The sequence below is a fragment of the Kogia breviceps genome, chromosome 19 (assembly GCF_026419965.1).
Source record: "Kogia breviceps isolate mKogBre1 chromosome 19, mKogBre1 haplotype 1, whole genome shotgun sequence".
NCBI lineage: Eukaryota > Metazoa > Chordata > Mammalia > Artiodactyla > Physeteridae > Kogia > Kogia breviceps.
Genome location: NC_081328.1, coordinates 12,818,207 through 12,833,166, shown reverse-complemented (window position 1 = coordinate 12,833,166; position 14,960 = coordinate 12,818,207). Strand labels below are relative to the sequence as shown.

Sequence of the window (14,960 nt, the reverse complement as noted above, 5' to 3'; positions counted from 1 at the left end):
AAAGGGGACTACCATGCTATTGTTTAACCATGTGTACATGTACTACTGAGAATGAATTTAATCATTCTTCTCTGTTCCTGTCACTGATTGGGGCGGGGGGGATTTTTCCCTCAGCCTAAGAAGGATTATTCTGACACATTCACATATTCAGCCTTTGGTTGCACAACCCCCAAAATTCCATGCTAGATGATCCACAATTACACCTTGTATTATAAATACACACGGACACTTTAATGATTAAAATAAACATCATGTTGTTATCTGGTTTAGAAGACAGGATACTTGCACTACTTATACTTGTTCTTCACAACCAGGTTACAGGTATTTTCCCCCCAGAAATATACATCATTTTTGGGAAAGACAACTGATTTACGGAAGGAAAAAAGTAAATGGGATCTTTTTCACATTCAGGCAAACAATATCATCAATATGTTCAGACTAGAGATTTTATTTTAGAAGGATAAAGGATGGAGGCGCAATGATGTTTGGCATTTTTAATTTAGGTTTGTTTTATTTAAGTTTAATGTTAATCCATGCTGTGTTTCAGTAAGAACAATACAGATTCTGTATCTGTGGCTCCAGTCAGATATCCAGTAGTACAAATTAGCTTCAAGTTACACATACTGAACAAAAGAGGTTGAGCGAGCGAAGGAGGGGAGGGGCAGGGCCCAGGGGGAGAGGGAAGGAGAAGAAACAAAGAATTGAACACGCATGCAGGCTTTTCCATTACCACCTTCAATGCTAACCTGCTTCAGAGGGAGAGTAAAGTAGGCAAGAATGAGCAGCCACGGATTGTTGAACTGTTACCAGCACCATGCTTTTCAGCAACATTTCAGCAGAGTTTGAAACACTTTTTACAGCAAAACCATTACAACAAACTCCCCAAACAACCTTTAACCACCTCAAGCTAACATCCAATTAATTTTAAACACTGATATAAAATTCAATTTAATCAATTAGAAAAGTGATACCACATATACCTCCTATAGTGTGATTAACCTTTCTCTTAGATGCTTGCATCACCTAGAAGTCTAATGGCTTTCGAATGTAATTTCCATTTCTAATGGTGATCTTGCCACATCTGGCAGGAGACAATACAGTAATGCTGAAAAAGCCTCTATGCAGTCCTGTTAGTGTCTTAAAGAACCTAAAAGCTGGGACCAGTAAAATCCACAGAAATTCACTCTTGCCTTTAAGAACTTTTGAAAACTGTTTTAAAAAAAAAAAAAAAAAAAAAACCAAAAACAAAAACAAAAACCAACAGGGCAGGAACCTAAATTCTGAGACCAAATGTAAAAGTCAGATTTGGTGGTTCTCAGTGACAATGGGGGAATTTCCAAGAGGGGTGGGATGGGAAGGTGTGGGGTGGTCAGAGATGGTTTCTCTTGTTGGCTTTTATGTCTCACTGATTTTCATCTTCCACATCCTGCAGCGCTTCTTTATTCTGCTCTTCGCCTGCAAAGAAGAATGACAGTTAATTATTTCATAATGACTAAACTAGGCTGTTGTGGTCACAAAGGTATCATTCCAAGCATAAAGACTCCTTATATTTGCTACAATTGGTTTAAACACAGACAGGCAAAGAATTTCTAACCTTGACACCTGAGATGCCTAAGCCAAGAGGTGCTGCTGGATCAAGGTCCTGAATGATCAACAGGATGGAAAAAAAAAAACTGATGCATAGTAAAAGTCAGTGTTTTTATGTTAATAAAGCTCTTAGGTAGACAGCCAAGGTAATCGTATTATTAAAATGATTTTCAAGCTTTCATGTATATCTTGAGTCAAAATACTCTTTCTCAATAACCTCACCTCTTCAAGAACCAAGAGTACTTTGTAATTTTTTGCAAAATCTAATTTTTCTGCAGGCCCCATTAATAGAAATGTTTCAATAAGAGAACTGCTCAGTAAAATTCTTCAAAGGAGTTCTATAGTTTTAGAGGGAGGATTCTGCTTTTGTAAACGAATATTTTACACATTTTGTATCCTGGACAGTCACACCAAACCATAATCACAATTTCTCACTCCAGAGTGGAACAGCATGCTCAAAGTAAACCAGACCACTGAGGTTATTAAAGAAGGGCATTTGGACCAGTTCTCTCATGCCACTTTTCTTTTCCCTTTGAACACGATGATTAGCCTGAGGAGTTTGAACTGCACTATGACATGCAACAGAAAGCCAGCCTATTTACCAGAGAGTCATCTACCTATTAATAAGCATTAAATAAGTCAGCCATAATAAGGAGGCATGCAGGCTTTTGCCAAAAAATAAACGGGTAAAAGTTACATTCTCCTACAACAAACCACTTGTAATTCAAAATATATGAAAAATCAATTAACTAACCCAACAATCATAATATGATAATTCAGACAACCCATCCATTCATAGTGCTTGTTAAATTACTTAATTAGACTGGACAAATGATACTAAGACCAGCTGCCTACAGACATAAAGCAAAACTGAGGAATGCTTTTAAACAGTCTTAAAGACCTTGATACCATAAATGCTGTCATGGCAATAAGGGTTAAGTAAAGATAGTTTCAGTCATTTTAACATTTCTTTTGTGATAAAAATATTTGACATTGATTGTTTAACTCTAAAAGTACTTAATGTACATAAAGATTTTTGACTCACATTTAGAAAAAGACGTGTAAGGAAAGACAAAAGTAACTATTTACTGAGGGAAGAAATGATGTTCCACCCAACTGTTCCCCCAAAGAATAATGTATTCAAACTTAGGAAATGATAGGAACGTTCACTCTCATTTTTAACAGCCATACACTGCCAAAATATGGTTAACATGTAACAATAGAGCACACTCTAATATACTCATAAGCAACCATTAGATTTGCCAAAAGTTCCAAGTAACTTTGGCATAAAAATACTGTCACATAAGTCACACCCAAACAGAGGTAGACAGGGGTAGCAGATCATAAATGTCTTAGAAGGTTTCACATCCTGGAATGAAGAACAGGCAGTTTTTTAAGCGACAAGATGATGATATGCAGGCATGATTAGTGAAGAACCAAAACTAAAAGCAGAATTCACTGTGCCATGATAATGACTTACAAAGTAGAGTTTTTAGGAAAGGAAGAGTTGGATTTTCCTTTAGGAATCTATATTGCAAGGAGAAAGGGAGGGAGAACAGTCATATGAAAGCAACATTACAAGAAAAATAAACCAAGAGCAGGACAAAGGAAAACATCAATGATTTAGGGGAGTCAGATTTTGATCTTTTTACTTTGTATGAACTTCACTCTAAGAAATAATCTGTTCCTCTTTAAGTGGATGAAATAATATCCTCTTAAAAGGTATACAGAGGGGGGCAAAAAATGTTCTTCAGATACATATTTCTTTGCCCAGTTTCTAGATCTGGAGGGGAGGAGGGGAACGGGCAGAGAGAACACATTTCCTCTCTATGGACTTGTGTATTCAACAGTCCTCTGACCACAGGTTAAGAGAAAAGGACTGAAACCACTTGATGAGAAAAAGTGGTGCTCCCTTTAAAGAATTATGTTTCAACAGACCCAGACAGACATTAACATATTCTGCAGTTAAAAACATATAAACGTGTAAGTAAAGGCTTGTGAACAACATATACTTCTTCCTTTAGAAACCCTCAATTCAAAAGGTTTTTGACACCATTTTTCATATTTAAAGTAAAAAAGGAGAAAACCATCTAAATAATCCTTAAAATAAATGCAAGTAACATCCTGACCAATTTCATGACCAAAATTCTTCTACTTTCAGCATTGATTCTAAATCACAAAACAGATTTAATGAAACATGTAATACTCTACCTTTTAGCAAAACTGGCAAATAATTTCCTAGTACCGACAACAATTTGTAAATTCAGATAGCTTGTTAATATTGCTAAAATTTCAAGACAGACCACTTGAATTTTTCACATTAAACTGCTTCATAATTCCAAATATTTTGTGACAAACCTCTTAAATGAAAATCAGTCTGTTTCGACCAAATTTAATTAATTGGTCAATTTACAAAGTGAAAAGGAACTGATGCAACTGAATTTCACTAGATTAAGTGTTTTAGGATTAAAGAGAAATCTACCCTAAAATGTAATAAAACATTTTGTACAAAGAACCTTCCCAACTATGAAAACATAAGAAATCTAAAGATACTCTATGTTTAAATGATCCATTTCATAAAACAATGCTCAATAACCAAGAAAAAGCATATCTTTGGTTCTGTATAAAAATGGAGTGACATACAGTCTACCCTCAATCAATTCTTGGTTATGAGTGATAATGAAAAATATAGACTTTATTTATTTTTGTAATCTAGCAACTTAGTTATAAGAGCTGGCATCAAATGTCTAAAAAAAATTGCTTTTCAAAGTCACCTTCTTTTTGTTACTTTTCACCCTCAAAAAAACATCCCCAGAGGTCAAAGGGGTATAGAGCTTACTTATAGGTCAATACTGCTTACCAAACTCTCCACATGCTTTCCTTTTTTCCCCTCAAACAGGCAAAGAGATATTAGTCTTCTCTGAGCTGGGGGTGACTGTGAAGAGTCCACAGCTATTTGGCCATTCTTCTTAGTAGTTATTGTTAGAATACAATAGAATTTAAAGCTGGAAGGAACCTTAGTCATTAGTTCAGAGATGGTTAAATTGGTTTTAAGTCCCACAGACTGGTACTGGTGCCCCTCAAGTGCTGTGTTGAATGAAAAGTCATCTGTGGCTCCATCTGGCTTTGTTGGTAAAGTGTGCAAGTAGGTCACATGTGCCACATATCTCAAGCCAACCCTACTCAAGTTTCTAAATAGTTCATCAAGCTGGTGCACTTTAGAAGCTGAGTCACCTAATTCTCACTTCAGTACCATGACCCAAGATAATTCTAAAATCTGACTCTATCCTTCCACTGCCAACCTACATGCCCTAACACCCATTTTCAAATACATCTTTAAAAAGTATGTTTCCAAATACAGTACAACATGTTGGTTTGACCAACGGAAAGTACAGCTAGCCTCAAGCAATACAATATATGCTTCAGTTTGGGTAATACACTCTTAAAGGATCTGTAGCTGAAAGTGACAAGAAACTTTAGTTCCACTCCCCATATCACCACCACCAATTACAAAATCTCTCATAATTACCATGCCACACTAGTTTGTGTCCATCTCCCTGTCCCATCGCCCCCCCTCAATGATGTATCATGGATTAAAACAATTCTTTAGAAATGGGCAGAATAAAATAACCTTTAAAATCAAGAAATGTTGACGAATTTGGCCTTTTACATCTGGAAGAAACATTAAGTACGCACCCCACCCCACCGCCCATCACAAGATTAAATTTTATAAAATATTCTAGTAACTATTTACAACTGCAACGCTAGAGAACAATACACTACACCAGACCTCTTAAATAAAGACCTATGGGCAGGACATGCCATTTGTTGTGTAGAATACGGAGGTATACTAGTTCTTTTATTAGATAAAAGATTTCCACACAGAAAAGATGCTTCATAAATATCTACTTATAACCATCTGGGTTTTGTTTTTTTTTATTTTAACATCTTTATTGAAGTATAATTGCTTTACAATTGTGTGTTAGTTTCTGCTTTATAACAAAGTGAATCAGTTATACATATACATATGTTCCCATCTCTCTTCCCTCTTGCATCTCCCTCCCTCCCAACCCCACCGCTCTAGGTGGTCACAAAGCACCAAGCTGATCTCCCTGTGCTATGCGCTGATCTCCCTGTGCTATGCAGCTGCTTCCCACTAGCTATTTTGCGTTTGGTAGTGCACATATGTCCATGCCACTCTCTCACTTTGTCAAAGCTTACCCTTCCCCCTAACCATCTAGTTTTAAGCTGAGGATTACCACTCAACCAAAGCAGTGATCATGACAATCAAATACAATTAACCTTAGACCCCCTAAAATTGAATCTGAGGAATAATATGAACTGCTTCCTCTCCCTCCATCTTTCAAAACACAGTGTGAGAGAAGAGGTAAACTAAGTTTAGCAAACAGTATTAGAGGCAAATCTTTAAATCTCTGAATATTAACAAAAGATCCCCTTTCCCAAACAGGTCTTTTACTTTATCATCTTACAGACCAAAATGGAAGACTGTACTTTGATATTGTTTCCAGTAAAGGCAGTAATCAAAATTTGATAGTTTGGAGGATAGGCTGTTGAGTCTAAATTGTAGCTTAATGTAAAGAAATCCCAACTTCTAAGAGTAAACAGATCCAACAACTGAAAGAGACAACACTTTAACTTCAGTCTCCTTACCATCACCCTGCATGTCTGAAGTCCATAGTGTCAGATTATCACGTAACAACTGCATGATAAGCGTAGAGTCCTTATAGCTTTCTTCACTCAGCGTATCCAGTTCTGCAATTGCATCATCAAAAGCTGCTTTTGCCAACCTACAAGTGTTTACATAAATGTATTACAAAAATAAACTAAAAACGTCCAAAACCACAATTGGAAATGACATAAGTTAAATTTCAGTCTTTTCTTCAGTTATCACACAGTAATAGCGACACTGAATGCTTGGGTTTAGGCAATGAAATAAAGGAAAAGCAGATGTAACTGATGAAAATTAACTTCCTGTTAACTCCCTTTTTAATTTTGTAATCCATCAACTTTGGAACTAGTGGAACTTTTGGAGTTCCACTTATGACTATGCTTTTGACAAGCAGACCAAATCCCATTCTAATCCACCACCAAAATACATGCATATTAAAGGTATTTCCAAATTCTAGTCAATAGTTCACTTATTTTAAAAAGTTTTAATGCAAAAAGAAAATTCTGGGACAGTATGTCACAATTTAATCCAACAGAATTTAATGTCAATGGAGCAAGGAAGAAAAATAGGCAATCTAGAACTCACAAAAATGTAATCATATAAGCCAATTACTACAGTTAAAATGAAACAAAATTCACATTCACTTATTGAGTACTGTGTACTATGTACACCAAGTGACGATGCACACGGGTGGGGAAAAGAAAAGAGGAAAGAGAGACATAACCTGGGTCCACAATGAACTTTTTAAAACAAAGAATAGAGAGACTGACACATAAATAACTACTATAAAAGCAGGATGAAGTGCTATCCTGGAGAAAGTACTTTAGGGAACCAAGAAGAGGAGCAAATGGGGAAGTCATATTTGAACTAATTAATGGGTAGGAAAAGAGCATAAATGGCACACTTCAGGTTAAAGCAAAAGCATGGAAAGGACTAAGTTGAAGCTATGTGTGGGACAGCTAGCCTGGAGAATGGCAATGAAAGATTCAACCAGTACTATCAGCTAAACAGCTACAGCTTATTAGTTAAGACACATATTACCTGTTTGGACAAACTTGACTAGCAACATTGAGAATATTTTTAGATAAATTAATATTTATTTGCATTCAAATGAATCCACCTTACATCAGGAAAATCTCTCCTTTCACGGAATATCTGATTCCTACATACTCAAGAACACTGAAGTTACAAAGAACAAATACATTATTCCTATTATATGAGGTATCTAAAATAGGCAAACTTATAAAGACAGAAAGTAGAGATTACCAGGAACTGGGGCAGAGGGAAATATGGAGTTATTGTTCAGCGATTAGTTTGTTTCAGGTGATGAAAAAGTTTTAGAAATAGTGGTGACAGACAACATTGTGGGTGTACTTAATGCCACTGAATTGCACATTTAGAAACAAAATGCTAGGGCTTCCCTGATGGTGCAGTAGTTAAGAATCCGCCTGCCAATGCAGGGGACGGGTTCGAGCCCTGGTGCGGGAAAGATCCCACATGCCGCGGAGCAACTAAGCCCGTGCACCACAACTACTGAGTCTGCGCTCTAGAGCCCACAAGCCACACCTACTGAAGCCCGCGCGCCTAGAGCCCATGCTCCACAACAAAAGAAGCCACCGCAACGAGAAGCCCCACACACCGCAACAAAGACCCAATGCAGCCAATAAATAAATAAATTTTTTTTAAAAACAGACTGCTAAACTTCATGTCATGTATATTTAAAAAGTAAAAAGCTATGTACATAAAGATATTCCTTAAATTTATATGTGTATCAAAAATTGGGAACAATCTGAAGTATAAATGGGGGAGTACTTTTACATACGTCAATAGGATGCCAAATTTTATGATAGAAAATACAAAATGACATGTATACTAAGAGCATAACTATATTAAACACATGCTAAAAAGACTGAAAGCTAATATACAGAAATGAAGATAATTCTATTATGAAAACTCCTCATTCCTTCCTCTTACTCTGTAACAAGATTCTTTTCAATCTATCAATCAAATTTTTCCCTATCAACATAATTATCCTAACTGCTATCCTAGTGAAATGAGATAGGTCTGTCTTTATATCATCCAAAACAGTTGCATTAAAAGCCAGAATAATTCTTTATTACAGGTCCAAGACAACAAAGGCAGTCCCAAGGAACAAGACAAAAAACAAGTAGCTATTCTCCTTTGTAACCTTTTTTACTTTCATAGTGAGAGCGTTTGTTCTCTTTCATGACCTACCTGCAGGCACGGTCAGGGGAATTAAGAATTTCATAGTAGAATACAGAAAAATTGAGAGCAAGACCTAAGCGAATGGGATGTGTTGGTGGAAGTTCTGTCATTGCAATATCACTAGCAGCTTTATAAGCCACTAGGCTGTTCTCCGCAGCTTCCTTCCTGTCATTTCCTGTGGCAAATTCAGCCAGATACCTGTGGTAGTCCCCTTTCCTAAAACAAAACAAAAACAAAAAAACAGAATTAGGAATAATGCTTTTTAAATAAGTTGTTAAAAATTTTCTGTATTACATAAGATCACGTATGTAACAAAAATATGAAACAGGTATACTTCAATAATTTCAAAAAGTCTCTTTCAGGAATGACTGACTCATCTATTTAGTTTTCCTCCTCAGAGATTTTACATTGCCAAATATAGGCAAAATCCTAGAGAAATTAACTGAAAAGGCTCAAAAATCAACAAATTTACCACTTGATAGATGAGAATTAAATATAAAAAGTGGTTCCAAAGAATGGCACAACAGTTTGTTAATCATGAAATAAAACTTCCATATAAATTGTTAAGACTGAACTGTGTAATTAATGCACTGCTTGTAGCTAGGGGGGCAGCCCCACACAAGCAAATGAATATGAATAGGTAGAGCGAAACCTAGGACATTTTTACGGTAATAGTCTGACCACCTTAAATGTAGTAATATTGATTCTCCTTAGCAGTGAATCTGCAAATGAGTATTCAAAAATTAATTTAATTCTTGAGACTCACTCCTCCCATAACTATCTTTCCAACATTAAATAAAATGTTGTAAACCTATATAAAAAAAGTGATGATTCTAAGAGAGCCAACATTTAATCTGACATTTTCCCTTCTAGTATAGAACCTACATTTTATAATAGAAAACCTTGGACTCGCCAGTGTTAGCTGCTGGAATGAGGTGTTTGTCCAGTACATCCAGAATGTCACAACAGATTAACTTTAGCTCAGTCTCAACCTGAAAAAAGTGTCAAAAAAATTGTTTAAGAAATTATATATAAATTATCACATTCTATCTCTGGTTTTGGAGACGAGAACATGCATACCCCTCTCCAAACCCCCCCTTCCCTCTCTTGATACAAAAGCAGAGAAAAGCTGTCTCCGTTTTATGGAAAGTCTTCCTTCCTAAGTGCCATTACTTAAGTGCTTTAAAAAAAAACCTCACAGTTCAACTACAGAACTAACAGTGATTACTACTTACTAAGTGTAGCACATTTATATTAAGTAGCTTCTTTTAATGAGGTGGCAACTACTGTCTCCACTTAATGGGAAAACAAAGATTACTATATTTGTCCAAAGATCACTAACTTAAAGATTTTAGAGGCAGAGTGAGAACTTGAACCCAGGTAAGGTTGCATGATTAGAGCCACAGTTTGTATGGGATGGAATAAAAATTCAAACCAAGGTATTCTGCTTTTCCAAGGCTCACATTTCTACCCACTACTATGTTCAACAGCCAACCACCTGAGTGGTAGATCCATAGCCAGTTACAACACCAAAAATCTGTAAACTAAAGGAAATATTGCCACTTGTCCCAATTGGTTTATCATGCCAAAAACGCACACTACTCCTAAACATATATACACAGTCTGCTTTCCATTTTCTATTACTACAGTGACATTGTTCAACCTTTCCAAATTCATTTCATGCCTTCTGGAACCTCCTCCTTCCCACTGTAAATAATTCGCCCACTCTCCTCCTATAATCTAGTTCTGATCCTAAGCAAAACCAGCTCTCTCCTGAATGAACTACCTACTTTATGGCTTTCCAAGTAAAGACAGACTGCTCTAAGAGAAGGATGATTTCTGAATCTCTTAACTCCTCACTGACTCAGTATGACTACTCTCCTAATACTTCCTCCTTGGAAGCTCATCCACTATGTTTTAACTTCTCAATTTCTGTTATCAGTAGATCTCCGCAGGCTCTTCACCCACATTCACTGAGTATCTACAGCTTACCTCTCCAATTCCAGGTATCACACACCAAGGTATTATGTTCCTTTCAACACAGTTCCTTCATCTCAACTCCATGACCTTCCCTTGTCCATACTCCTAACTGTGCTGTTCTATCCTGGAAGTCTTAAATTCCAGCCTCTTGACTCTTTCATCTTCTCCCAATTTATCAGTTCCTCTCTTTGCTTCCTGCTTCCTTTCCTACTTATCCCAAATCCCACAATCTAGTTCACAGACTTACCTCTTTAGCACTTTCTCATTTCCTCATCCCTCTGAGACACCAAACTTGTCTACCGACAATCCATATACTTTTTTCAACATATTTGAAAGTAATGGTCACACTGGTACCAGCTAACCACCTTCTCTGTAACCCGAGGTATGTTAATCACTCAGAACACCTGTTCTCCCATCTATGAACTGGAGTAATACCTACCCTTTACACGGTCATTTAAAGATTAAATACAGTACCTTGCACAATTATATATATTACAAATATCTCCCTGTGTTAGTCAGTAAATGTTTCCCTTTTCCCTCCCCCTACCAAATTTACTACTCCCCATGCTAACTTTGTGACTGCTTCTGTTATTTCCCTCACTGTACTCTTAAGAGTGTGTTTAGAATCAGTTCCACTAGAATCAGTTTCTCAACAGTGGGGGGCTATTCGATGCATAACAGGATGCTCAGCAGTATCCCCATTTCTACCCACTAAAATACCAGCAGAACTGTCAAGTTGTGACAATGAAAAATGTCTCTAGACATTGCCAAATGTCCTCTGAAGAGTAAAGTCACCTCTGGTTGAGAACAACTGCACTAGATCAAACTTTTTTGACCAAAACCCACAATAAAAACATTACATATCGGTATATGCCCACATGTAATATATGAAACAATAACTTTGTGAAATAATGTCTAATGCCCTCTGATACTTTCTACTGTAGTAAAAAAAAAAAAAGACTAGACTGATCTTCCATAAAGACAGTAACTGTCTCAACTTTGCACATAACACCTAGCAACTGGTGTGGCACATAATAGGCACACAAATATTTGTTAAATTGTCCTTAATGGTAATTTCAAGTCACTCAATGACGTGTTTTGTAGTTACCACAATAAAAACAAAGATTACATTAGTTCTTTACTTGTGTGGTGCTGAACACTACTCTCTGCAGCTTCCAAGGAAAAAATGTTCTCCTCCTCTGTCCTGAAATACTGTATAGCCTGTAATTCCCAATCCAGGTTAGTGAAAGATGTAAATCCATTAAAATGTAAAATATACATTATACACAGGTATACAACAATGTGTGTACTAGGTTATGATCTAAACAGTCCACCACCTAAGACATCATTCTTTAAACTTGTCTAGGATGACAATCTCACCATTTGCCGATATTCCCGAATCATTTTTAGTTTGTCTTCTCCTCCCTTGTTTTCTTCTTTCTGTTCAATGCTGCTGATTATTCTCCAGGAAGCTCTTCTAGCTCCAATCACATTTTTATATGCAACAGATAGGAGGTTTCTTTCTTCAACTGTCAACTCCACATCCATCCCTGCTACTTTCTTCATTGATTCCACCATTTCTATAAGTGAAAAGTGAAATGAGACTGTACAAACTATGTTTTGTTGAAACATCCCTATCACAGTAGATCTTTTTGCTGTCAAGCTAATGTAAAACAAAAAACAAATTTTTTAACAAAATAACTTCACAATCATCAAAACTAGTATGAGTAAAAAACTAAAACCATGTAAAAGATAAAGTAAATTAAGAGCCCAGAAAAAATAGGATCTAGAATATAAATTGTATGGAACCAAAATGACTTCATACAGTATCGAGTATAATCCAGTATGGCTTGGAGGCATCTCTCCCATATTAAGAGAACTAGGAGCACACACCTATACATTACCCAGTAAAAATAATTCAGCTGGCAGTTTAAAACAAAAGTTTTAAAGTTTTGTTTTAAATTTAAAACAAAAATTTTAAATTTACAAATAAATTATTCCCCAATTAAATACAAATAAATTGAACTTCCCCCAAAAGTAGTCACTGGAGAAAAGGGAACTCATTCATATAGCAAACATATACTGAGCATTTGGTTAGTCACAAACAAAAACTTATCTTTGGCTATTTGCAATCCTTCCTCCTTTAAAAGGGCACTGTCCACCTCCTATGAATTCATTCATCAGTAAGGTTTTGTATGGTTCTCATTTGTCACCACTAGGTGGCGAGCAAAGAAAGGGGCCCAGACAAACCTTGGGAGTTCCCAAGTATAGGAAAAAAAGTTAATAAAATGCACGTGAATGCAAAGGAAGAGCCAAAAACAGCCCAATAAACTCTAACTGAATAAATATATTAATGAAAACTATGCTTTTAGAAAAGACTAAATGCCATATTAGCATGTGGCTCTCCAAACTTTCACTGCGTCAGAATTTTTGGTGATGAGACCCAAAGCTCTGCGTTTTAACAAGCACCCCTTAGCATACATTCTAAGCATAAGCATACCTTAAAGTACGATGCAGATAGTAACTTTATGAAACACTGCTTAATGATATGATAAATTATGTGTAATCCCAGGAAATGATGTTTCCAAAAATTATCCTTTCAGGAATATCAAGAAGTTACATAGTGGGGGGGAAATCCCCGGTGGTGCAGTGGTTAAGAATCCACCTTCCAGGGGGCTTCCCTGGTAGCGCAGTGGTTGAGAGTCCGCCTGCTGATGCAGGGGACACGGGTTCGTGCCCCGGTCCGGGAAGATCCCACATGCCGCGGAGCGGCTAGGCCTGTGAGCCATGGCCGCTGAGCCTGCGCGTCCGGAGCCTGTGCTCCGCAACGGGAGAGGCCACAACAGAGAGAGGCCCACATACTGGAAAAAAAGAATCCACCTTCCAATGCAGCAGACTCGGGTTCAGCCCCTAGTCAGGGAACTAAGATCCCACATGCTGCAGGGGCAACTAAGCCCGAGTGCCACAACTACTGAGCCTGCGTGCCACAACTACTGAGCCCGCAATCCACAACTAGAGACTGCATGCCACAACTACTGAGCCCACGCACTCTGGAGCCCGTGCACCACAACTAAAGAAAAGCAAGTGTGCCTCAACAAAGAGCCCACGCGCCACAACGAAAGATCCTGCGTGCCGCAATGAAGACCCCGTGTTCTGCAACCAAGACCTGACCCAGACAAATAAATAAATATTTTTTAAAACAGAAGTTAAATAGAAATATTAAGATGGTATGATCTTTAGAAAACAATTCAGTAGTTTCTTACAGAGTTCAACACTGTAAGACTAAGCAAGCCCACTCCTAGGTATTACCCAAGATACGAATATATATCTTCACAAAGACTTTTTTACATACAAGTACACAGCAACTTTATTCATAATAGCCAAAAGGTGAAAACAACCCAAAGGTCCATCCATACAATGGAATACTACTCAAGAATAAAAAAGAATGAACTACTGATACAAGTAACAACATGGATAAATTTCAAAAAACCATGATACTAATTGAAAAAAGCCAGACCAGGGACGGAGGCTCAAGAGGGAGGAGGGGTTATGGGGATATATGTATACTTATAGCTGATTCACTTTGTTGTACAACAGAAACTAACACAACATTGTAAAGCAATTATACTCCCATAAAGACATTTTTTTTAAAAAAGGGAAAAAAGCCAGACCAAAAAAGCACTATGATTCCATTTAAATCAAGTTATAGAAAATGCAAAACTACAAAGGCAGAAAGCAAGTAAGTGGTTACCAAGATATGGGGGTGAAGTGAGAGACTTGTGAGCAAAGGAGTACAAGGGAAATTTGGGGGGTAAAAGAATTGTTCTACCGTGGTGGTTACACAACTGAATACATTTATCAAAACAATGCATTTGGGACTTCCCTGGTGGGGCAGTGGTTAAGAATCCGCCTGCCAATGCAGGGGACGCGGGTTCAAGCCCTGGTCCAGAAGATCCCACATGCCGTGTAACAACTAAGCCCACACACCACAACTACGGAGTCTGCGGTCTAGAGACCGTGAGCCACAACTACTGAAGCCCACGCACCTAGAGCCTGTGCTCTGCAACAAGAGAAGCCACCGCAATTTGAGAAGCCTGCGCACCACAACAGAAGAGTAGGCCCCACTTGCCACAACTAGAGAAAGCCCACACGCAGCAACAAAGACCCAACTCAGCCAAAAATAAATTATTTTTTAAAAAAACAATGAATTTTATGTGTATAAGTAATGTATTATAAATTTTACCTCAATACAGCTGAATTTTTAAATGCAATTCTGAAGCATTAACAAAACAAATATTAATGCATATATAAGACCATCTGTGGGAGCCTGAGCACATTCATTTGAAACATCCAACTTTTTTTTTAACCACAGCCATGAAAAAAAGGCTAAATTTAGTGGCAGTGGAATAAAGAGGGTATCATTTCAAGCTCACTGCCATTCTAGTTCTCAAAAACTAACAAATTAAACAGGCCTCAG

General features: G+C 37.2%; 1 protein-coding gene across 2 annotated transcripts in view; it reads right to left on the bottom strand.

Moving 5' to 3' along the window:
* Window positions 1–484: 484 nt before the first annotated feature.
* YWHAE (tyrosine 3-monooxygenase/tryptophan 5-monooxygenase activation protein epsilon) overlaps window positions 485–14,960 on the bottom strand; it is a 42,637-nt gene continuing 28,161 nt past the window's right edge. The window contains exons 2-7 of one of the 2 annotated variants that reach the window (XM_059049074.2): window positions 11,864–12,063; window positions 9,389–9,495; window positions 8,513–8,719; window positions 6,259–6,395; window positions 3,068–3,114; window positions 485–1,455 (exon numbers count right to left, since the gene is read on the bottom strand). In XM_059049074.2, coding sequence (XP_058905057.1) covers window positions 3,107–3,114; window positions 6,259–6,395; window positions 8,513–8,719; window positions 9,389–9,495; window positions 11,864–12,063 — 659 coding nt within the window. In that variant the 3' untranslated portion in view covers window positions 485–1,455; window positions 3,068–3,106. The remainder of the gene's footprint in view (window positions 1,456–3,067; window positions 3,115–6,258; window positions 6,396–8,512; window positions 8,720–9,388; window positions 9,496–11,863; window positions 12,064–14,960) is intronic. The other variant, XM_059049073.2, reaches the window with a different exon arrangement.